Raw genomic sequence first — 23,288 nt, forward strand, 5'->3', positions numbered from 1 at the left:
TGCGGGATCGTCTGAGACCAGCCACCCGGATAGCTGATGAAACTGTGGGTTTGCACAACTGAAGAATGTCTGCACAAACTGTCAGTAACTGTCTCAGGGACTCTCATCTGTGTACTTACCGTCCTCACCAGGGTCTTGGCCTGACTGCAATTTCCGGGGGTACCCAACTTCAGTGGGAAAATAACGCCGGAGAAGTGTTCTTCAGAGATGAATCCCAGTTTCATATTTCATCTGTACCAGTCAGATGGCAGACAGCATGTATGGTGTCGTGTGGGCGAGCGGTTTGCTGATGTCAACGTTGTGAACAGAGTGCCCCATGGTGGCGGAGGGGTTATGGTATAGGCAAGCATAAGGTACGGACAATGAACACAACTGCATTTTATTGATGGCAATTTGAATGCAGAGAGATACTGTGACGAGATCCAGAGGCCCATTGTCGTGCCATTCAGCTCATGTTTCAGCATGATAATGCATGGCCCCATTTCGCAAGAATCTGTACACAATTCCTGGAAGCTGAAAATGTCCCAGTTCTTCCATGGCCTGCATACTCATTAGATATGTCACCCATTAAGCACGTTTGGGGTGCTCTGGATTGACGTGTGCGACAGCGTGTTCCAGTTCCCACCAATATCAACTTCGCACAGCCAGTGAAGAGGAGTGGGACAACATTCCTATGGTTGCAATGGGTCGGAAACTTTCCAGTAAATTTCCTGAATTTTTCATCGGAAGTTAAGCCCTGGAATTTTTATTTTTTTGTACTCGTTTTTTTCTAATCTTTAGAGGAAAATGCCACGGGCACTATCTAATGTGTGGAGACATTTCACTGCAGCTAATGTAGAAGAAAAAACTGTGTACATTCACAGATACTGTGCCAAATCATATGTGAAGAATGCAACAAAGATGCAGAATCATATGGCCAAGTGCATAAAGTTCCCTCAGTGCTCACAACAACAAACCTCTGACAGAAGTCCCTCTACTTCTATTCAAGGTGAAAATTATGAATCAGACACCTTATCGATAGCAACAGCTCATGGTCCTCAACAGAGTGAAGGTCAAGAAAATCATAGAGAAAGCAGACTGTATTGCAATCATCTCTGATGGGTGGTCGAATGTTCGTGGGCAAGGAATAATTAACTACATCATCTCCACCCTTCAACCAGTATTCTACAAGAGCACAGACACAAGGGACAACAGAGACACTAGTCTCTACATTGCAGATGAGCTGAAGGCAGTCATCAATGACCTTGGACCACAGAAGATATTTGCACTGGTGACGGACAATACTGAAAACATGAAGGCTGCTTGGTCTAAAGTGGAGGAGTCCTATCCTCATATCACATCCATTGTCTGTGCTGCTCAGGCATTGAATCTGCTCCTCAAGGACATCATGACACTGAAAACAATGGATACACTCTACAAGAGAGGCAAGGAAATGGTTAGGTATGTGAAGGGTCATCGAGTTATAGCAGCAATCTACCTCACCAAGCAAAGTGAGAAGAATAAGAGCACCACATTGAAGCTTCACCCCTTTGGATGGTGTTGTCATCATGTTTGACAGTCTCCTGGAGGGGAAGGAGTCTCTCCAAGCAATGGCCATAACACAGTCTGCCGATATGGCCAGCCACATCAAGAGGATTCTCTTGGATGATGTATTTTGGGAGAGAGTGGTAAGCAGCCTGAAACCTATAGCAGTAGCCATTGCACGGATTGAGGGAGACAATTTCATCCTGTCTGATGTTCAGACTCTGCTTGCAGATACAAGTGAAGAAATCTGTACTGCCCTACCCACTTCACTGTTGCTTCAAGAAGAGAGGAAACTGCAGTTCTGAAATACATCAAAAAGCTTGAAGACTTCTGTCTGAAGGCCATGCACGCCGCAGCATACATGTTGGACCCCAAGTATGCTGGAAAGAGCATCCTGTCTGGTGCAGAGATCAACACAGCCTATGGTGTCATCACTACCATGTCTCACCACCTTGGCCTGGATGAGAGAAGGGTTCTTGGTAGTCTGGCGAAGTACACTTCCAAACAAGGGCTTTGGAATGGAGATGCAATATGGCAGTCGTGCCAACATATCTCATCAGCCACCTGGTGGAAGGGACTTGGATCTGAGGCTCTTTCCCCTGTTGCCTCCATCATCCTCTAAATCCCACCAACTTCAGCCACCTCAGAGTGCAACTGATCATTGTTTGGGAACACACACCAAAGCATGCAAGAGGCTGACAAATACAAGGGTTCAAAAATTGGTGGCCATCCGGGCAAATTTGAGGCTTTTTGAGCCTGACAACGAGACATCCTCAACAAGGTTGGAAAGTGACAGTGAAGATGAGGCCTCAGAGTCTGATGTTCAAGAGGTGGACATTGAGGAGGTCCAGGGAGAAGACATGAAACCCGAGAGGAAGACAACCAAAGCTTTAGTTTCTATATGTTGAAAATGTTTTTGGGAGATGTGATGGATCATTGGGGATCATTCAATATTCTCTTTATTTTGTTGCTCAGTGAAATCATCCCATGTGAAGTGTCAACTCATTTAATTAAAGTTCAATTCGTAACTAAATATATTTTTTAATTTATATTGGAAGGATTTAGTCATTTGCAATTATGTCTACTTATGATAAGGTTAAATGTTTGTTTCTGTTTCCATATGATATGGTAAATCTATCCAATGCAAAAAACATCTACATTTAAATGGTATTACAGTTTTTCTCAATTGCTAAAACACAATTACTGAAACATTGCTCCATTTTCTGAAAACAGTAAACACCAAACCTCATCTTAGAGCACTATTTACCTTATCTCTGACTCCTCTTGCAAAATGAAACATTTGCCTCAAAACAGTTTTACCTGTGTTCAAAATCAAACACTGCTCTCAAATCATAAACAAAGTGATCAAAATGATATACACTCTCAAGCAGTCAGTATACAATACACCGAAAAATAGAAAACACATTGTTCAAAACATACAATTCTCAGGGAGAAGTACATTTTTAAACCCCCAAAATATTCATATTTTTCTGTCATTGTCCTTTCATGAACGAAAACATGTTCTATCATAGTAGCTCGAAATTGATCAGAAATTACTACTCTGCTTTGCTCTTTGCAATTTTGTTTTCTGTTCTTCCTCCTCCTTGTACCCCTATTTTTACAGTACTGCACCCTGCATCTCACAAACTTGTCCTTTGTCTCTGTGATACTGTAATTCTTGTTCTTTGTTGATATGAACCTACAACCAGTCAAAATCTATTGAGCAGTCAGTACTGTTAATAAATGGAAAGCACAATGTTCAGTGCCATACAATTCATCCATTGTACAGTATACAGCCTACAATGCACTGTACTACAGTATCCATTCTCAGACTTTCTCCTTCCTACCTTCAACAACCTGTTTGCTCTCTGAACTGGCTTATATTGTTTGTGTCGCATCATTTGAAACAGGTTAAATCAATTTTGAGTGGTTGTGTTCAATCAATGACATATGTTCTCTATTTGTATTTGATTGTTGCCACTTGTGTTTACCAGTATGGATGACATGTGCATTGGAGTGCAGAATGTGTTTTGAGAATGAGAATGTGTTTAGAGTTTTGCTGAAAAGTCTAAGTGAGATCTGCAAATTGTGTTTTATCATGTGAAATGGTTTAAGGTATTGACAACAGACTGCATAATTAGCTAAATGAGTCCAGGCAACTGATAACTTTGTTCAGCCAATGGGTTTTAGTGTTTTAGCAATTGAGAAAAACTGTAATATCAATTTCCATTAATTCCCATATATTCCCGTTAATTCCCAAGGAAAGTTTCCACTTCTGAATATTCCCCAACATGTGCAACCCTAAACATTCCACAAGCCACAATCAACAGCCTGATCAACTCTATGGGAAGGAGATGTGTCGTGCTGTATAAGGCAAATGGTGGTCCCATCAGATACTAACTTATTTTCTGATCCACGCCCCTACATTTTTTTAAATTATCTGACCAACCAATGCACGTCTGTATTCCCAGTCATGTGAAATCCATAAATTAGGGGCTACTGGATTTATCTCAACTGACTAATTTCCTTATATGAACTGTAGCTCAGTAAAACATTTGAAATTGTTGCATGTTGAGTTTATATTTTTGTTCAGTATATGTGTTTCTCCATTATCTGTTCCTCAGGTTCCCAGAGCTACAGCAACAGGAACTCACCAGCCACTGACATGCCTGAAGGTGTGGTTGGCAGAGGTCAGGCCACATCCGTCTTATTTACGACTCTGTGCCATTGTTCAGATATCCAATATTGTGTTCTGAGGTCGTGATGTTCTGGTTCAGGACTGTGTTTAACAACAGATCGCCAAGTCTCACAGTACACAAGGCCCTGCCTGGGGCCACACAGTATCAGGGCCAAGTTTAAAGAATTGTTTGGAATAACTCTTGTGGTTGGCAATATACTTACTGTTGGCAGATAAACATATGCTAAGACATGCAAAGGACAGAGCATGCCATATTTTGGAAGTCATCACTGCTTACAGTATTTTCTAGCTATGTGAATACACTGTGCTGCTTAAAGTTTCAGCTTTGCTGAATAATGGTGTCAATGAAAATTAGCTTAAGCACTCTTGAATTTTCCTCACCTCCCCCCTCTGCAGGAGTGTTTGGCTCGGTGGTTCTGTCCAGCCGTCCAGGGGTTGCCATGTCGATGGAGCAGGGCGACTGCATGACCAGGCTGCCCAGTGATCCCCCAGCTGGCATCTATGGCCATGCAGTCCCCGGCAACCATCTGGACCCCGATGACATCCCAGCCTCAGAGGTGGCCAGGGTGAGCAGGTCCACCATACTGTACATACACCACCAACAACCTCTTTGATACTACATTTCCCATCAGGCTTTGCAGCTTGAAAAAAAATTGCCCTCTACCACTGCTATCCGTCTGTGGAATGTGTGTAACTGGGGGTTGTGTGTTTGTGTGCAGGATAAGGAGAAGGTGAGAATGACAAGGTTTGCTCGGGACAAGATGCGGCAGCACCGATTGGAGCAGCAGGAGGGCCAGGTTGCCCTGGGGGATCGCCAGAGAGCTGACAGGATGCGTCTGCGCCTCAGACAGGTGCAAAATGACGTGGCTACAGAGGATACAGCAGCCATTTCCAACGGTGCAATATTTCTTCCTTAACCCTCCAAGACTATCCTTTACCCTAGTACAAGCTTTCACTTCATGCACTAGAATCTAAATAAACTGGCTTTTGTTATGTTGCAATAATTTGGGTAATTCTACTCTGACAGTAGGATGTCTTCCTGCGTGGGCTTGTGGCTCATCTCTAAAATGTTTTTTCTTCCCTAACAGACTTTCATTTGAATGGTAGCATGGTGATGTCCACCAAGGCTGACTCTCTCCAAGACGAGTCACCCACCAGCCCCCAGGGATCCCAGAGCCCTATTAAATGTTTCAGTCCCCCCCACCAGCCCAGCCCCCCCACGGTCCCTGCCAACCCCGGGAGCACCCTGCCCCGCCTGAGGAGGGCTCCCAGTCTCAGCAGAACACGGCTGTCTCTCTCACACAGCTCAGGTCAGTGTAACATTATGGCAGTCATCATGTAATATCTTTGCAGTTATAGGGTTATAGCAGCTAAAGCACTACACTGTTTTTCATTATAGCGTTCAATACAGAACTGTTTGTCCTGTGATTTCTCTCATTAATTTGAGCAACTTAATGATGTTTTTTTAACATGGTGAATAGATTAATAAGTCAACACATCATATCTCACTCAGGCATTTAGGTATAGCCTGACTCAAAAGTGTTTTAGTACTCTACTAATTAGCCCCTCAGAGCCCCCCAACAGTAGCAGAGCTTAGCAATGGTAAATGAGATGTAGATAATGGAGTGCAATGCTTTGTTTTCACACATTCTATTAATACATATCCTCCCACGCACGCTGCTTCATTTAGCCAATGACTGATACAACTGTAATGTACCAATAGAGGTGTAATGTAACAATCTGCTGAGTGTTGTTGTGGCCATAGAGATACGTTATTATAGTGTTGTATTTAATGATATGGTTGTCCTCCAGATGAGATGTCCCCAGGCATTCCCAGCCAGAAGAGAGACCTGACAGAGCAGCCTGAACTACGGCCCTTCTCCAAACCTGAGCTAGCACTGACACAGAGCTTCAAACTCCTCAACTCAGACGACTGGTGAGCTTTATTCTTCATTTGGATCCCTATTAGCTGACGCTTTATCAACTGCAAATCTTCCTGGGGTCCAACTGAACCCCACCTCCCGCATTTAAAGTAACTGTCCAGTGTTTCCGGATGTCTATGAAATGTGGCTAATAATTCATTACAATGAGTCAAATAATTTTTCTTCACATTAATTGTAATTCAGGGTGTTTAAAAAACAGCTTTTCTGTGTTGGAATGGTGTAGGCATACCCCAACAACAGAGCGGCATGGCTGCGATTCTGAATTTTCTGAAACCCTATTTTTTGTAAATAAATACACTACGCAACCAAAAGTATATGGACACCTGCTCATTGAACATCTCATTCCAAAATCATGGGCCTCGTAACAGCCTCCAGTATTCTGGAAGGCTTTCCACTAGATGTTGGAACATTGTTGCGGGGACTTGCTTCCATTCAGCCACAAGAGCATTACTGAGGTCAGGCAATGATGTTGGGTGATTAGACCTGGCTCGTTGTCGGCAGTCCAATTCACCCCAAAGGTGTTCGATGGGGTTGAGGTCAGGGCTCTGTGCAGACCAGTCAAGTACTTCAACACTGATCTCAAGAAACCATTTCTGTATGGACCTCGCTTTGTGCACAGGGGCATTGTCATGCTGAAACAGCAAAGGGACTTCCCCAAACTGTTGCCACAAAGTTGGAAGCACAGAATCGTCTAGTATGTCATTGTATGCTGTAGCGTTAACATTTCCCTTCACTGGAACTAAAGGGCCTAGCCCGAACCATGAAAAAGAGGCCCATACCATTATTCCTCCTCCACCAAACTTTACAGTTGGCACTATGCATTGGGGCAGGTAGCATGCTCCTGGCATCCGCCAAACCCAGAATCGTCCGTTAGACTGCCAGATGGTGAAGCGTGATTCATCACTCCAGAGAATGCGTTTCCTCTACTGCAGTACAATGGCGGCGGGCTTTACACCCCTTTTGCCAACACTTGGCAATTGCACGTTGGTGATCTTAGTCTTGTTTGCATCTGCTCGGCCATGGAAACCCATTTCATGAAGATCCCGACAAACAATTATTGTGCTGACTTTGCTTCTAGAGGCGTTTGGAACTCGTTAATAACTGTTGGAACCGAGGTCATACGATTTTTACTCGCCATGCGCTTCAGCACTCGGCTGTCCCATTCTGTAAAATGGTGTGGCCTACCACTTCGCTGCTGAGCCGTTGTTGCTCCTAGACGTTTCCACATCACAATAACAGCACTTACAGTTGACCGGGGTAGCTCTAGCAGGACAGGAATTTGACGAACTGACTTGTTGGAAAGGTGGCATCCTATGACGTGCCATGTTGAAAGTCACTGTGCTCTTCAGTAAGGCCATTATAGTGTAAATGTTTGTTTATGGAGATTGCATGGCTGTGTGCTAGATTTTATACACCTGTCAGCAACGGGTGTGGCTGAAATTGCCAGATCCACTAATTTGAAGGGGTGTCCACATACTTTTCTATATAGTGTATATAGGGATTTCTGCACATTTAAAAAAAAAAATGTTTTTATTTAACTAGGCAAGTCAGATTAAGAACAAATTCTTATTTACAATGACGGCCAAAACCGGACGACGCTGAGCCAATTGTGCGCCGCCCTATGGGACTCCCAATCAAGGCCGGATGTGATACAGCCTGGATTCGAACCAGGGAATGTAGTAGCGCCTCTAGCAAAGAAATACAGTGCCTTAGACCTCTGCGCCACTCGGGAGGACCCTGCAGGATCCGCTACTGCTTCCTCCTCCTTTCAGCTGCTGCTCAGTGCTCCGCTGCTGCGTAAACACAAAAGACAGTTTGAACACACGTAGTTCTTTGTTGTAACAGTAATCTATTGCAAACATAAGCACCACATAACATGCAGTGTAGCGATTTCATGTTATTTTTTCAGGTGAGTTAGCCTATATGCAGCTATTTAGGCAAGCTATATGTATGCAGCATATCAAACAAGCAAAACACAGACAGGCAGTCAACATCGATTTAATGTGCAAACATTGGCTATTGGGAGGCAGACAGGCAGTCAATGTCATGGTGTTCTTTATTCAGCAACTCTGGCCATATGGCAGAAACGCTGATAGATTTGCCCCAATGCAATGTGTAGACTGCGTCTTGCTTGTGCTACAGTAATATCTGTTACAGCAGACCGAAGGTTGTAGCCTTCATAATATATTTTTTAAATGTTATTTTTGCAGTTTGAGTTTGAGTTTTTAAGTGTATTCTCTCCAAATTATGCTTTGGCCAGAAATACGAGTATAGGACGAGTCAACAACATTATTTGGGTATGAGTTAACATAATATTTACTTTTCACTGGACTTTTCATTTGTAACTGGACAGTTACTTTAACCAGATGCTATACTTCAACATTGTCTAGTAAGACCCTATGTCAAAAGTCAATGTATGACTGTTCTATGCATATAAGCAATGGATTGGATTTACAAAATGTATTTTTCTCTATTTTTGATTGAAGGGAGAAGAAGATTGAGGGCCTGACCTTTCTCCGTGGTCTGACGCTGTACCATTCAGACATACTGCTTAACAGGCTGCATGACGTCTGTCTCGCACTCATCCAAGAGGTACGACCACGACTCCTCATTCTTTTAGTCTTCTATAAATGTTCACGTGAAACGGCAGTCCATTGTCCTGGGGACCTTCATCCAATCCCCTTCTATTCATAATCTCTGCCTCAATCAATTCAATACAGGGTGGTTCTTGTAGACTTTAGCCCTCAATGATTGATTTTCCCATGTCCTGATGAGGATATTTGACCATTCATTTGACCATCCTTCCTCAGATGTCTGATTATATATATATTTTTATCTAACTGATTTAATGATATCATCTGAGTGTATTGCTCCTCAGGTGAGGAACCTTCGTTCGGGTGTGTCCCGTGTTGCGGTTGGGGCAATGGGTGAGCTGTACACTGCTCTGCAGAAGGGCATGGACCAGGAGCTGGAGGGCACAGCCAAGGCTCTGCTGCAGAAAGCTGGGGAGTCCAACGCCTTCATCAGACAGGATGTGGATGCAGCGTTGGACAGCATGGTGCAACACTGCACCCCGACACGCAGCCTGAATGCTCTGCTCACCAGCGGCCTCAGGTCAGACACACTCACAAGAGAGCACTTTTAGCAGTTCTTTACCTGAATTAGGGCTACATGCTTTGCGTGTAGACATTACATTTTTATCATGCTTGTATCTTATCATTAAAATAGGTCATTAGGCCTTATTTTCTATGTGGCGCTGACCACATCCCTGATATTGTCTCTTGTGAACAGTCACCTGAACTGTGTGGTGAGGAAGTGCGCGGGTCATCACATGGCCAACCTGATGGAGAACATTGGTGCTGCCCGCCTGCTGTCTGGAGTGAAAGACCTCACCGACCGAATACTACCTGCCGTCACCAAGCTGGCACAAGACTCCTCCCAGGAAGCTAGGTAGGGAGGGAATTCTGTTCAATACCAATGAGTGTTTGTTTTAATAGTAGCAGGTGTGTCTGTAATCAATAGAGTGAGTGACATTGTTTGACTCTGAGGCTGTTTTGCTCCTCAGGTACCAGGGACGCCGGATGCTGTTATTTCTGTCACTGCACAGTGATTTCGATAAGATGTTGGAGAAATATATCCCTGCCAAAGACCTGGCTCCCATCAGAGACACTGTCTTCACACTGAAGACTAAGGTACAGAACACTGTCTCCACACTGAACACTAAGGTACAGCACACTGTCTCCACACTGAACACTAAGGTACAGAACACGGTCTAACTGAGAAGGTGTGTGGGACTGTTATGAGTCATTCCTGTCTATTTTAGTCTCCCCTTGCTGGGGACTTGCGTTTTGAGACAAGACACTGTTACTGTAAGAAAGCAGCAGGTTAGACAGGAAACGCCACATTCGTTTAAACATTTATTAGAAAAGACGACAATAAATGCAGTACATTAGTCTTTGCGTTAGGCTCTGCTCCTTCATGGTAGCTATACCAATGCCAAGGTATACTATACCAATGCCTCTGACTGTACAAAAGCAGAGCCCAAACAAGTGGAGGCTGGGGAGAGTGGTGGGAAAGCAGAAAACAGAAATTAATGGTGAGTAACGTGTTACAGCAATGGCATGTCACCAAGAACACCAGCACATGGCACTGGGCAGCAGCCATTAGAATGTGTGTGCAGAACCCGGTCAACTAAATAAACCGCCATATTAAGGTAGCGTGATGAATCTAATTGCTGCAATATCAGCTGATGCTATCAGTTGGGGTTCTTGTATGAACCTGCTGCACTTAATTTACAGTACCGGTCAAAAGTTTGGACACACCTACTCATTCCAGGGTTTTCCTTTATTTGTACTATTTTCTACATTGTAGAATAATAGAGAATACATCAAAACTATGAAATGACACATATGGAATCATGTAGTAACCAAAAGTGTTAAACAAATCAAAATATATTTAATATTTGAGATTCTTCAAAGAAGCCACCTTGTGCCTTTTTATTTATACTTTATTTAACTTCATATGGATCAACTTCCGGGGGAAATTGCAGAGCGCGAAATTCAAATTAAATTAATATAAATATTTAACTTTCATAAAATCACAAGGGCAATACATTGTTAATCCAGCCGCCGTGTCAGATTTCAAAAAGGCTTTACCGCGAAAGCAAACCATGCGATTATCTGAGGACAGCGCTCAGCACACATAACATTACAAACAGTTAGCAGCCAAGTAGATTAGTCACGAAAGTCAGAAATGGCAATACAATTAATCGCTTACCTTTGATGATCTTCGTATGGTTGCACTCACAAGACTCCCAGTTACACAATAAATGTTTGTTTTGTTCGATAAATATCCATCTTTATATCCAAAAACCTCAATTTTGTTGGCGCGTTTTGTTCAGTAATCCAATGGCTCAAATGCGGTCACAACTGGCAGACGAAAATTTCAAATAGTATCCGTAAAGTTCGTAGAAACATGTCAAACAATGTTTACAATCAATCCTCAGGTTGTATTTAGCCTAAATAATCAATAATATTTCAGCCGGACAATAACGTATTCAATATAAAAGAAAAACAAGAAAAGCACGCTCTCGGTCGTGCGCAGTAACCAGCTCTGGGGTCACCCCAGGGTCCACTCACTCAATGTGGTCATTCTCCCTCATGTTTCAGAATAAAAGCCTGAAACAATGACTAAAGACTGTTCACAACTAGTGGAAGCCATAGAGAACGGAAACTGGGTCCTATCCCTTTAAATGGTGGATAGGCTTTCATTTGGCAAAACAGCCATTTCAAAATAATGGCACTTCCTGGATGGATTTTCCTCAGGTTTTCGCCTGCCATATCAGTTCTGTTATACTCACATACATTATTTTAACAGTTTTGGAAACTTTAGAGTGTTTTCTATCCAAATCTACCAATTATATGCATATATAGCTTCTGGGCCTGAGTAGCAGGCAGTTTACTTTGGGCATGCTTTTCATCCAAAATTCCGATGCTGCCCCCTATCCTAAAAAAGTTAACCAGGTAGGCCAGTTGAGAACAAGTTCTCATTTACAACTGCGACCTAGCCAAGATAAAGCAAAGCAGTGCGACAGAAACAACACCACAGAGTTATACATAAACAAATGTACAGTCAATAACACAATCAAAAAATCTATGTACAGTGTGTGCAAATGTAGAAGAGTAGGGAGGTAAGGCAATAAATTCCATGGGGGCGAAATAATTACAATTTAGCATTAACACTGGAGTGATAGATATGCAAGTCGAGATACTGGGGTGCAAGAGGATAAGTAACAATATGGGGATGAGGTAGTTGGGTGTGCTATTTACAGATTGGCTGTGTACATGTATAGTGATCAATAAGCTGCTCTGACAGCTGATGCTTATAGTTAGAGAGGGAAATATAAGTTTCCAGTAGAACTCTGAAGATAGATGGGAGGAAATCAATCCACATATGGTGTCGAGGACACAGCTGGGGGCTGAAGGGGGTCTATAACAAGCAGCAGCAATGGTGAGAGACTTGTTTCTGGGAAAGGTGGATTTTTAAAAGTAGAAGCTTGAATTGTTTGGGCACAGACCTGGATAGTATGACAGAACTCTGCAGTAAATTGCAACTCCGCCCCCTTTGGCAGCTCTATCTTGTTGGAAAATGTTATAGTTAGGGATGGAAATTTCTGGATTTTTGGTGGCCTTCCTAAGCAAGGATTCAGACACGGCTAGGACATCCAGGTTGGTGGAGTGTGCTAAAGCAGTGAATAAAACAAACTTAGGGAGGAGGCTTCTAATGTTAAAGCTGCCTTAAATGACAGCTTTGCACACTCTTAGCATTTTGTCGACCTGCTTCAAGAGCTGGAATGCATTTCAGTTAACAGGTGTGCCTTGTTAAAAGTTCATTTGTGGAATTTCTTCTTAATGCATTTGAGCCAATCATTTGTGTTGTGACAAGGTAGGGGTGGTATACAGAAGATAGCCCTATTTGGTAAAAGACCAAGTCCATATTATGAAGATATTATGAACATTTCAAGTGCAGTCGCAAAAAACCATCAAGCGCTATAATGAAACTGTCTCTCATGAGGACTGCCACAGGAAAGGAAGACCCAGAGTTACCTCTGTGGCAGAGGATAAGTTCATTAGAGTTCCCAGCTTCAGATTACAGCCCAAATAAATGCTTTACAGAGTTCAGTAACAGACACATCTCACCATCAACTGTTCAGAGGAGACTGTGTGAAACAGGCCTTCATGGTCAAATTGCTGCATAGAAACCACTACTAAAGGACACCAATAGAAGAAGAGACTTGCTTGGGCCAAGAAACACTAGCAATGGACATTAGACCAGTGGAAATCTGTCTTTGTCTTTGTGAGACGCAGAGTAGGTGAACGGATGATCTCCGCATGTGTGGTTCCCACCGTGAAGCATGGAGGAGGAGGTGTGATGGTGTGGGGGTGCTTTGCTGGTGACACAGTCTTGTGATTTATTTTGAATTCAAGGCACACTTAACCGGCATGGCTACCACAGCATTCTGCAGCAATACGCCATCCCATCTGGTTTGCACACATCATTTGTTTTCCAACAGGACAATGACCCAGGCTGTGTAAAGGCTATTTGACCACCTCCACTGGCTTCCAGTTGAAGCTCGCATCCGCTACAAGACCATGGTGCTTGCCTACGGAGCTGTGAGGGGAACGGCACCTCAGTACCTCCAGGCTCTGATCAGGCCCTACACCCAAACAAGGGCACTGCGTTCATCCACCTCTGGCCTGCTCGCCTCCCTACCACTGAGGAAGTTCAGTTCCCGCTCAGCCCAGTCAAAACTGTTCGCTGCTCTGGCCCCCCAATGGTGGAACAAACTCCCTCACGACGCCAGGACAGCGGAGTCAATCACCACCTTCCGGAGACACCTGAAACCCCACCTCTTTAAGGAATACCTAGGATAGGATAAAGTAATCCTTCTCACCCCCCTTAAAAGATTTAGATGCACTATTGTAAAGTGGCTGTTCCACTGGATGTCATAAGGTGAACGCACCAATTTGTAAGTCGCTCTGGATAAGAGCGTCTGCTAAATGACTTAAATGTAAATGTAAATGATGGAGTGCTGCATCAAATGACCTGGCCTCCACAATCACCTGACCTCAACCCAATTGAGATGGTTTGGGATGATTTGTACCGCAGAGTGAAGGAAAATAAGCCAACAAGTTCTCAGCAAATGTGGGAACTCCTTCAAGACTGTTGGAAAAGCATTCCAGTTGAAGTTGGTTGAGAGAATGCCAAGAGTGTGCAAAGCTGTCATCAAAGCAAAGGGTGGCTACTTTGAAGAATCTTAACATCTAAAATATATTTCGATTTGTTTAACACTTTTTGGTTACTACATGATTATATATGTGTTATTTCATAGTTTTGATGTCTTCACTGTTATTCTACAATGTAGAAAATAGTAATAAAAACAATTATACAGTGAATGAGTAGGTGTCCAAACTTTTGACTGGTACTGTACATTTGTGTGATCTATGAGTTACGTGTGTTAATGTGTTCTGCAGGGCCTGGGAGAGATGCCCCAGGACACCCCGTCAGCCAGGGGCCGGCGTTCCCACCCTGGCAGTGGGACAGTGAGGGCCTCATCTCTCAACAGGGAACCACTCAAAGTGGTCAACAGGTGGGAAAACGCAGCACCAACTGAAACATGTAGCACTTTCCATACTATCCCTGAATTTAGTCTCTCTTCAAGTCAACATCTCTTATATACTGAACTGTTATGATTGAAGCCATGGCTAGCCTTGCTGTTTGTTTTTGCATTAGCACAGTTTGTGTCAATGAATGTAGAGTTTGTTCATGTGTGTATCCATCAGGATGAACTCCGTCTCCATGTCTTACCTACTGTTTGTGTATCTGCAGGCAGTCTGGGCAGTATAACGGAAGACCTCAAGCTCACAGCATTGCAGACAAGATCGAGTACATCAAGCAGCTCACAGCCCTGCTGGGTTCAAAGGACTTTAGAGAGCGCATCAAGGGCATCGACCAGCTAATGGTGGACTGCGAGCACAACCCCAACATGGTCATCAGCAGTATCTTTCCGGTAACTGATGTCAGCTGAACAAAACTGGATATTTTTTAGCCTCATATACCCTAACATCCTAAAGGCCGAACTCCTCTGACTATCACAAAAAATACTAGCTATACATTTTATTGACGAAATCAACCATGCAAAGTACCATAGATAAAATGGCCTGTGTAAGCATAGTTGAATCTGTAGTAATGCTTCTCTCATCTCTCTGTCCTTCTCGCAGGTGTTTGATGCCTTTAAGGCCAGACTGCAGGAGTCCAACAGTAAGGTCAACCTGTACGCTCTAGAGTCTCTGCAGAAGATTGTCACTGTGATGAAGGATAACCTTGCCCAGGTAATCTACATCCTGGTCCCAGCCATCGTGGACAATCACCTCAACTCCAAGAACAACGCTATCTACACTGCTGCTATTGGAGCCATCCACACACTCATCCAAAACCTGGGTGGGTGTCTGATGATGTTTCCCATCACATCATCTGGTTTGAGGCTTGAACGTAGCTTGACTTTTTGTGTTTGACTTTGTTTACAGATAACGCTCTCCTCCTCCAGCCCTTCTGCACCAAGGCCCAGTTCCTGAGTGGTAAGGCTAAGGTGGATCTCATAGAGAAGGTTGCAGGTATGTTCACTGAAACAGTTTGCTTGAGATATTTCCTTCAGTACCTAAGTTACATAGATGACACTTTGTAAACTTCATTTGGCTTTTAACATTTTGATTTGGATCTGAGTTGACAAAAGCTCTTAAGCAACAGTGCACTGGCAACTGTCTTTATTTCCTGTCACCCAAAGAGTCTTTAGCCTCTTAAAAGGAGGGAGAAACATATGTCAGGCCCATATGCTCTCAGCATTTCATAAGTTCCTTGTTACAACATGTTTGAACTCTGCCAGCTGACTCCTCATCCTCCAACCTCCCTCCCCTCCTCTCCTCTGGTCTGTCTTTCAGATCTGGTGATAGAATTATATCCCCGTAAGCCCCAGATGGTGGAACAGAAGGCGTTACCCCTGCTGTGGCACCTCCTGGGCACATCCAGCCACAGTGGCACTGTCCACGGCCGGGGTGGCAGCGTGCGGGGAGCCACCTCCAACCTGTGCCAAGCCCTCTACACCCACATGGGGCCTGGGCTGGCAGAGTTCGCCGCTTCCCAGTCTGCCAACGTCCACAAGAGCCTCAACGAGCTCATGAGGACCCTCTCCTACCCCTGAGGGCCCCTCAGAAAACACAACCTTCAAAACACAATCAACCCCCCCCCCCCCCCTAGACAGAAGAACAGAAACACTGACCTTCCTTAAAGACAGAGATGTTCTACATTTCTGATAGTGCCTGCACTTTTTTAACGTTACAGAGTATAGAAAGTCCTTAAGATGAGAGCCCTTAAATCACCCCTCTTCTCAGCAAGCTATGGTGTCCTTTAATAAAGGAGCACAGGCAGACAGAGACTTCAGCTGTTGGCATCAGGTCTTACACTCTCAACAACCTGCTCTCTTTGCACTTTGAAGATGTCGCTCACTATCATGATAGTTGTCGTCATGAATATGGCTTGGTATGTATCGTCATATGATTGTTGCTGTTGTTGTTTTTTATGAATCTTATTGTACGCATTTCGGAGCCAACATTATGAAGAATGTACATTTGAAATGCACAAAAAGGAAACGGGACCTGAAAGATGTATATTTTTGCTGTTTCATTTGATGTGAAATTTCTAAGATGTCTTATACGGTTGTTTAAAAGATTTGTCAGTGTAAAGATTAATGATTTCAAATATTTTGTATAGCTCAAATATGTGATTGCACAGTACTAGCCTAATCTGTATGCTGTACGATGTTGCGGTATATAATGTATCTATTGTATATGGTTTGTAAATCTTATTGTAACAATTTGTTGATGAAGTGGTGTTCTGGCATGTCTTAGCGTTTTACTTTTTGCATGACCAAAATGTACTGACGTGATCAAAAAATATATTTATATTTTTGTTAAGGATATATATATGTGTATATATATATATATGTATGTGTATATATGTGTATATATATGTATATACAGTGGGGCAAAAAAGTATTTAGTCAGCCACCAATTGTGCAAGTTCTCCCACTTAAAAAGATTAGAGAGGCCTGTAATTTTCATCATAGGTACACTTCAACTATGACAGACAAAATGAGGGGGGAAAATCCAGAAAATCACATTGTAGGATTTTTAATGAATTTATTTGCAAATGATGGTTGGAAATAAGTATTTGGTCAATAACAAAAGTTTATCTCAATACTTTGTTATATACCCTTTGTTGGCAATGACAGAGGTCAAACGTTTTCTGTAAGTCTTCACAAGGTTTTCACACACTGTTGCTGGTATTTTGGCCCATTCCTCCATGCAGATCTCCTCTAGAGCAGTGATGTTTTGGGGCTGTTGCTGGGCAACACGGACTTTCAACTCCCTCCAAAGATTTTCTATGGGGTTGAGATCTGGAGACTGGCTAGGCCACTCCAGGACCTTGAAATGCTTCTTACGAAGCCACTCCTTCGTTGCCCGGGCGGTGTGTTTGGGACCATTGTCATGCTGAAAGACCCAGCCACGTTTCATCTTCAATGCCCTTGCTGATGGAAGGAGGTTTTCACTCAAAATCTCACGATACATGGCCCCATTCATTCTTTCCTTTACACGGATCAGTCGTCCTGGTCCCTTTGCAGAAAAACAGCCCCAAATCATGATGTTTCCACCCCCATGCTTCACAGTAGGTATGGTATTCTTTGGATGCAACTCAGCATTCTTTGTCCTCCAAACACGGGTTGAGTTTTTACCAAAAAGTTCTATTTTGGTTTCATCTGACCATATGACATTCTCCCAATCTTCTGGATCATCCAAATGCTCTCTAGCAAACTTCAGACGGGCCTGGACATGTACTGGCTTAAGCAGGGGGACACGTCTGGCACTGCAGGATTTGAGTCCCTGGCGGCGTAGCGTGTTACTGATGGTAGGCTTTGTTACTTTGGTCTCAGCTCTCTGCAGGTCATTCACTAGGTCCCCCTGTGTGGTTCTGGGATTTTTGCTCACCGTTCTTGTGATCATTTTGACCCCACGGGGTGAGATATTGTGTGGAGCCCCAGACCGAGGGAGATTATCAGTGGTCTTGTATGTCTTCCATTTCCTAATAATTGCTCCCACAGTTGATTTCTTCAAACCAAGCTGCTTACCTATTGCAGATTCAGTCTTCCCAGCCTGGTGCAGGTCTACAATTTTGTTTCTGGTGTACTTTGACAGCTCTTTGGTCTTGGCCATAGTGGAGTTTGGAGTGTGACTGTTTGAGGTTGTGGACAGGTGTCTTTTATACTGATAACAATTTCAAACAGGTGCCATTAATACAGGTAACGAGTGGAGGACAGAGGAGCCTCTTAAAGAAGAAGTTACAGGTCTGTGAGAGCCAGAAATCTTGCTTGTTTGTAGGTGACCAAATACTTATTTTCCACCATAATTTGCAAATAAATTCATCAAAAATCCTACAATGTGATTTTCTGGAGAGAGAAAAATCTCATTTTGTCTGTCATAGTTGAAGTGTACCTATGATGAAAATTACAGGCCTCTCATCTTTTTAAGTGGGAGAACTTGCACAATTGGTGACTGACTAAATACTTTTTTGCCCCACTGTATATATATGTATGTGTGTACACCGATGCCTAGCTCAACTTTGGGTGTAAACCAATGATACTGGCTGAGTGTAACATTGAAACCATTTATCTTTAAACTAACGACTGATACAGAGACGGTGAAGCCCAGGTCTGTGATTCTGTTTCAGTATAGTGCCAGTCTTAACGTAGCCTTTCACTATTCTATGTTTAAATTATATTGAAATTGTTTGTTAACGAGATGAAAGACCGACTGATATTTAAAGTGTTTATTTCTATAAACTATATGCTTTGTTTTTTTATTTATGTACTTTATTGCTTCACATCTTTGTTGTAAAGAGAACTTTCCTATGCCATCATTGTAATGCCTCCGCTCAGTGTGGTTGGCCTTGTTGCCTTGTGTCGCCTAAAGGGGGAAAGATGTGTGCTCCTGGTCTTTAACTGTCTTGAGGAAGAGGGCGCTGTAAGGTAAGGATCTATTTCCAATTAGTTGGATTAGACATACAAGATTGAGCATCTGAGTCTGTTATTAAAACAAGACAACTGTCACTGATTTACACGATTTGCTTTTATTTACATGTAAATAAATACAAAAATTAGTTTAGTTACATGACAAATAATAGCAAAGCAAAAGATTGTAGAAAATGTTAAGTTCCTTGAGAAGCTAGTTCTCATTGACATACAGTACCAGTCAAATGTTTGGACACCTACTCATTCCAGGGTTTTTCATAAATGTTACTATTTTGTGAAGACGTCAAAACTGAAATAACACATGGAATCATTTGGAAACCAAAAAAGTGTTAAACAAATCAAAATAAATGTTATATTTGAGATTCTTCAAAGTAGCCACCCGTTGCCTTGATGACAGCGCTGCACACTTGCATTCTCTCAACCAGCTGGTATACAGAAGATAGCCCTATTTAGTAAAAGTCCATATTATGACAAGAACAGCTAAAATAAGCTAAGAGAAACAACAGCCCATCATCATTACTTTAAGACATGAATGTCAGTCAATGAGGAACATTTCAAGAACTTTGAAAGTTTCTTCAAGTGCAATCGCAAAAACAATCAAGCGCTTTGATGTAACTGGCTCTCATGAGGACCGCCACAAGAAAGGAAGACCCAGAGTTACCTCTGCTGCAGAGGAGAAGTTCATTAGAGTTACCAGCATCAGAAATTGCAGCCCAAATAATTGTTTCACAGAGTTAAAGTAACAGACACATCTCAACATCAACTGTTCAGAGGAGACTGTGTGAATCAGGCCTTCATGGTCGAATTGCTGCAAAGAAACCAGTACTAAAGTACAACAACAACAAGATACTTACATTTACATTACATTTAAGTCATTTAGCAGACGCTCTTATCCAGAGCGACTTACAAATTGGTGCTTTCACCTTATGACATCCAGTGGAACAGCCACTTTACAATAGTGCATCTAGGTCTTTTAAGGGGGGAGAAGGATTACTTTATCCTATCCTAGGTATTCCTTAAAGAGGTGGGGTTTCAGGTGTCTCCGGAAGGTGGTGATTGACTCCGCTGTCCTGGCGTCGTGAGGGAGTTTGTTCCACCATTGGGGGGCCAGAGCAGCGAACAGTTTTGACTGGGCTGAGCGGGAACTGTACTTCCTCAGTGGTAGGGAGGCGAGCAGGCCAGAGGTGGATGAACGCAGTGCCCTTGTTTGGGTGTAGGGCCTGATCAGAGCCTGGAGGTACTGAGGTGCCGTTCCCCTCACAGCTCCGTAGGCAAGCACCATGGTCTTGTAGCTTGCTTGTACCAAGAAACTCTAGCAATGGACATTTGACCAGTGGACATCTACCCTTTGGTCTGATGAGTCCAAATGTAAGATTTTTGGTTCCAACCTCTGTGTCTTTGTGAGACGCAGAGTAGGTGAACAGATGATCTCTGCATGTGTAGTTCCCACCGTGAAGTATGGAGGAGGAGGTGTGGGGGTGCTCTGCTGGTGACACTGATTTATTTCGAATTCAAGGCACACTTAACCAGCATGGCTACCACAGCATTCTGCAGCGATATGCCACCCATCTGGTTTGCGCTTAGTGGGACTATCATTTGTTTTTCAACAGGACAATGACCCAACACACCTCCAGGCTGTGTAAGGGCTATTTGACCAGGAAGGAGAGTGATGGAGTGCTGCATCAGATGACCTGGCCTCCACAATTACCTGACATCAACCCAATTTGTTTAACACTTTTTTGGTTACTATATGATTCCATATGTGTTTTTTTCATAGGTTTGATGTCTTCACTTTTATTCTACAATGTAGAAAATAGTAAAATAAAGAAAAACCCTTGAATGAGGTGTTCTAAAACCTTTGACCGGTAGTGTATTTTGATTTGTTTAACACATTTTTATTTACTACATGATTCCATATGTGTTATTTTATAGTTTTCATGTCTTCACAAAAGAAAAACCCTTGAATGAGTAGGTGTGTCCGAACTTTTGACTGGTACTACCCAATTCACAAAAATGGTTTGCTCCTACAGATAGTGAGTCAGGTGCGCAGGTTTCATTATGCGCCAGTAATAGCCAGCCTCCTGGGCTTTTCACGCACGACAGTGTCTAGGGAGGTGATCACCAAGGCATTTGTAGATGATCACCAAACATTTCTGTAAAAACTACGATAAAGCCTTGTGTTTTGTGCTGTTGGTGTTAGGTGCACTTGATTCAGCAGCCATAGCAGCGGGAAGGCAAAGTGTCAGCATTTTGAACTATTTAATGTGTCTGCTTATTGCTTAGATCACTGTGTCTGCACAGTTTCCTCGAAAAAGAAGCCTTGAGCGCACAGCAAAGTTGATGACTTGAGACTCAATGAATACAGCAAAGAGCTTCTAAGTACGTTCATGTTAAATTGTTATTCCGCACGGTCAACATTTTGTTCAACACTTTTAGGCCTATAAGCGTGTTCCTGATTTTGTGTCCCAAAGCTAGCGTTCCCACTACTTCCACTCACACTACAACCAGCACTGCAGCTGTAATGAATGAGTACAGCAAAGTGTTTCCAAAGCTTGCGTTGTTATTATTAGCGGCTTGTCCTTTTTAATATTGAGGAATATTTCACTGTCTCTGATCGGTCATCGGAGTGATAACATGAATCGCCATCAGCTGGAAGACTGTGTCCTCTTTTCTCAGCGGAGGGAGGGAGAGAGGAGGGAAGGTGAGTCAGGTGAGAGGCAGCCTCACCAGTGCTATCGCCATCCCCTATCTGACATCAGATGCAGGCCATCAGTTCAGTAAAAAAAGAAAAGGTAATGATTATGCTCACTCAGCTGTGCCTCACAAGTAATACAACAAAATATATATTACCAGTGTAATGGTCTGAGAAGAACAACATTGTCAGGGCAATTCAGGCGTTGCTGATATGCAATGATAATGTATTGGGCCTATAGCCTACTGCACAAACATTGTTACAGAACTGTTTTTAATAGGTTAATTCTGCATAGGCTTATTTTGCATAGGTTGTTTTAGTCATTTGAAAACAAATCTGTGCGGTAGATCTCGGCTTGCTTTTGGACTCAGAAGGTGATCTTGACTCAGAAAAGGTTGGTAACCACTGGTCTAGGGTTTACCGTCAATGGTGCGACAAACAAAAAACATCCAATCAGCGGCAGTCCTGTGGGCGAAAACAGCTAGTTGATGAGAGAGGTCAAAGGAGAATGGCAAGAATCGTGCAAAATAACAGGCGGACCACAAACAGGCAAATAACGTTGCAGTGCTTTTTAAAAAAACTTTATACAGGTGTTATTAGGAACTTGTTGCAACATTTTCATTTTTATAGTGCCATGTTGGGGTAATCCGAGTAAAACATAATTAGATGGAAGTATAGGCTAACAGAACAATAGCCTACAGAATGCTAGCTCAATACATGACATCTCACAACATCAATCACTGTATCACTGTTCGTAAACCCTAGATCAACCCAAATTAGTAAATTCTACTAGCTAACATACACAGTACAAAATTAATTTCACAGCCCATCTGTTTTGCTGCTACATTATTGCTTGCTGCTATGGCTACAGAGTATTCTTGGCACCCATATCTCTAATGAGCTGAAGGGCTTTCGCACCACACTCACACATACTGTACACTCACACATACCACACCACAGCAGTGGATGCTAGAAATCAAACTAACAATGGACACATTTCGGGCCTGAGGTCAAACTTTGTGGTCTGTCAGTGTATGCTGCCTCTCCACAGCCAACTACTGCGTGCCTGGATAGGATGTGAAAAGCATGCATTATCACATTTGTGGACTGGATGTTGTCCAAAAGACGTCAGTATGATAGATATTTTTTTTATTCAAGAGCATCTGCTAAGGGTGTAAACATGAATGTGTGGGAACAACCACACTCTGCTTATTTACAGACAGCATGTAAATAACCATTGCCCTTTTAAAAATGTATATATATTTAACCTTTATTTAACTAGGCAAGTCAGTTAAGAACAAATTCTTAATTACAATGATGACCTAGCAGAAGGCAAAAGGCGCGAAGCAGCCACAACTGTCAGTAAGAGTGTCCATGATTAAATCTTTGAATGAAAATATGTAAATAAAACTGTCTAGTTTGAGTGTTTTTTAAGCTCATTCCAGTTACTAGCTGCAGCGAACTGAAAAGAGGAGCGACACAGGGATGTGTGTGCTTTGGGAACCTTTAACAGAATGTGACTGGCGGAACAGGTGTTGTATGTGGAAGATGAGGGCTGAGTGAGGCCTAAGAGGGTTTTATAAATAAGCATCAACCAGTGGGATTACATGTATACAGAGATGACCAGTTTACAGAGGAGTATAGCGTACAGTGATGTGTCCTATTAGGAGCATTGGTGGCAAATCTGATGGCCGTATGGTAAAGAACATCTGGCCGCTCGAGAGCACCCTTACCTGCCGATAAAAATGACCCTTACCTGCCGATATAAATTACTTCTCTGAAATCTAGCAT

At 42.8% G+C, this 23,288-nt stretch overlaps 1 protein-coding gene across 1 annotated transcript in view; it reads left to right on the top strand.

Moving 5' to 3' along the window:
* Positions 1-18,619, top strand: part of LOC115146280 (TOG array regulator of axonemal microtubules protein 1-like) — a 34,081-nt gene extending 15,462 nt beyond the window's left edge. Inside the window, exons 9-22 of the mRNA XM_029688270.2 lie at positions 4,149-4,214; positions 4,619-4,788; positions 4,942-5,119; positions 5,311-5,532; positions 6,035-6,158; positions 8,652-8,757; positions 9,044-9,279; positions 9,457-9,615; positions 9,731-9,857; positions 14,199-14,314; positions 14,554-14,734; positions 14,946-15,165; positions 15,252-15,338; positions 15,663-18,619. Of these exons, the coding sequence (XP_029544130.1) occupies positions 4,149-4,214; positions 4,619-4,788; positions 4,942-5,119; positions 5,311-5,532; positions 6,035-6,158; positions 8,652-8,757; positions 9,044-9,279; positions 9,457-9,615; positions 9,731-9,857; positions 14,199-14,314; positions 14,554-14,734; positions 14,946-15,165; positions 15,252-15,338; positions 15,663-15,922 (2,252 nt within the window). The 3' untranslated portion in view covers positions 15,923-18,619. The remainder of the gene's footprint in view (positions 1-4,148; positions 4,215-4,618; positions 4,789-4,941; positions 5,120-5,310; positions 5,533-6,034; positions 6,159-8,651; positions 8,758-9,043; positions 9,280-9,456; positions 9,616-9,730; positions 9,858-14,198; positions 14,315-14,553; positions 14,735-14,945; positions 15,166-15,251; positions 15,339-15,662) is intronic.
* Positions 18,620-23,288: the final 4,669 nt, after the last annotated feature.

This window comes from Oncorhynchus nerka, linkage group LG18 (assembly GCF_034236695.1).
Source record: "Oncorhynchus nerka isolate Pitt River linkage group LG18, Oner_Uvic_2.0, whole genome shotgun sequence".
NCBI classification, from domain to species: Eukaryota; Metazoa; Chordata; class Actinopteri; order Salmoniformes; family Salmonidae; genus Oncorhynchus; species Oncorhynchus nerka.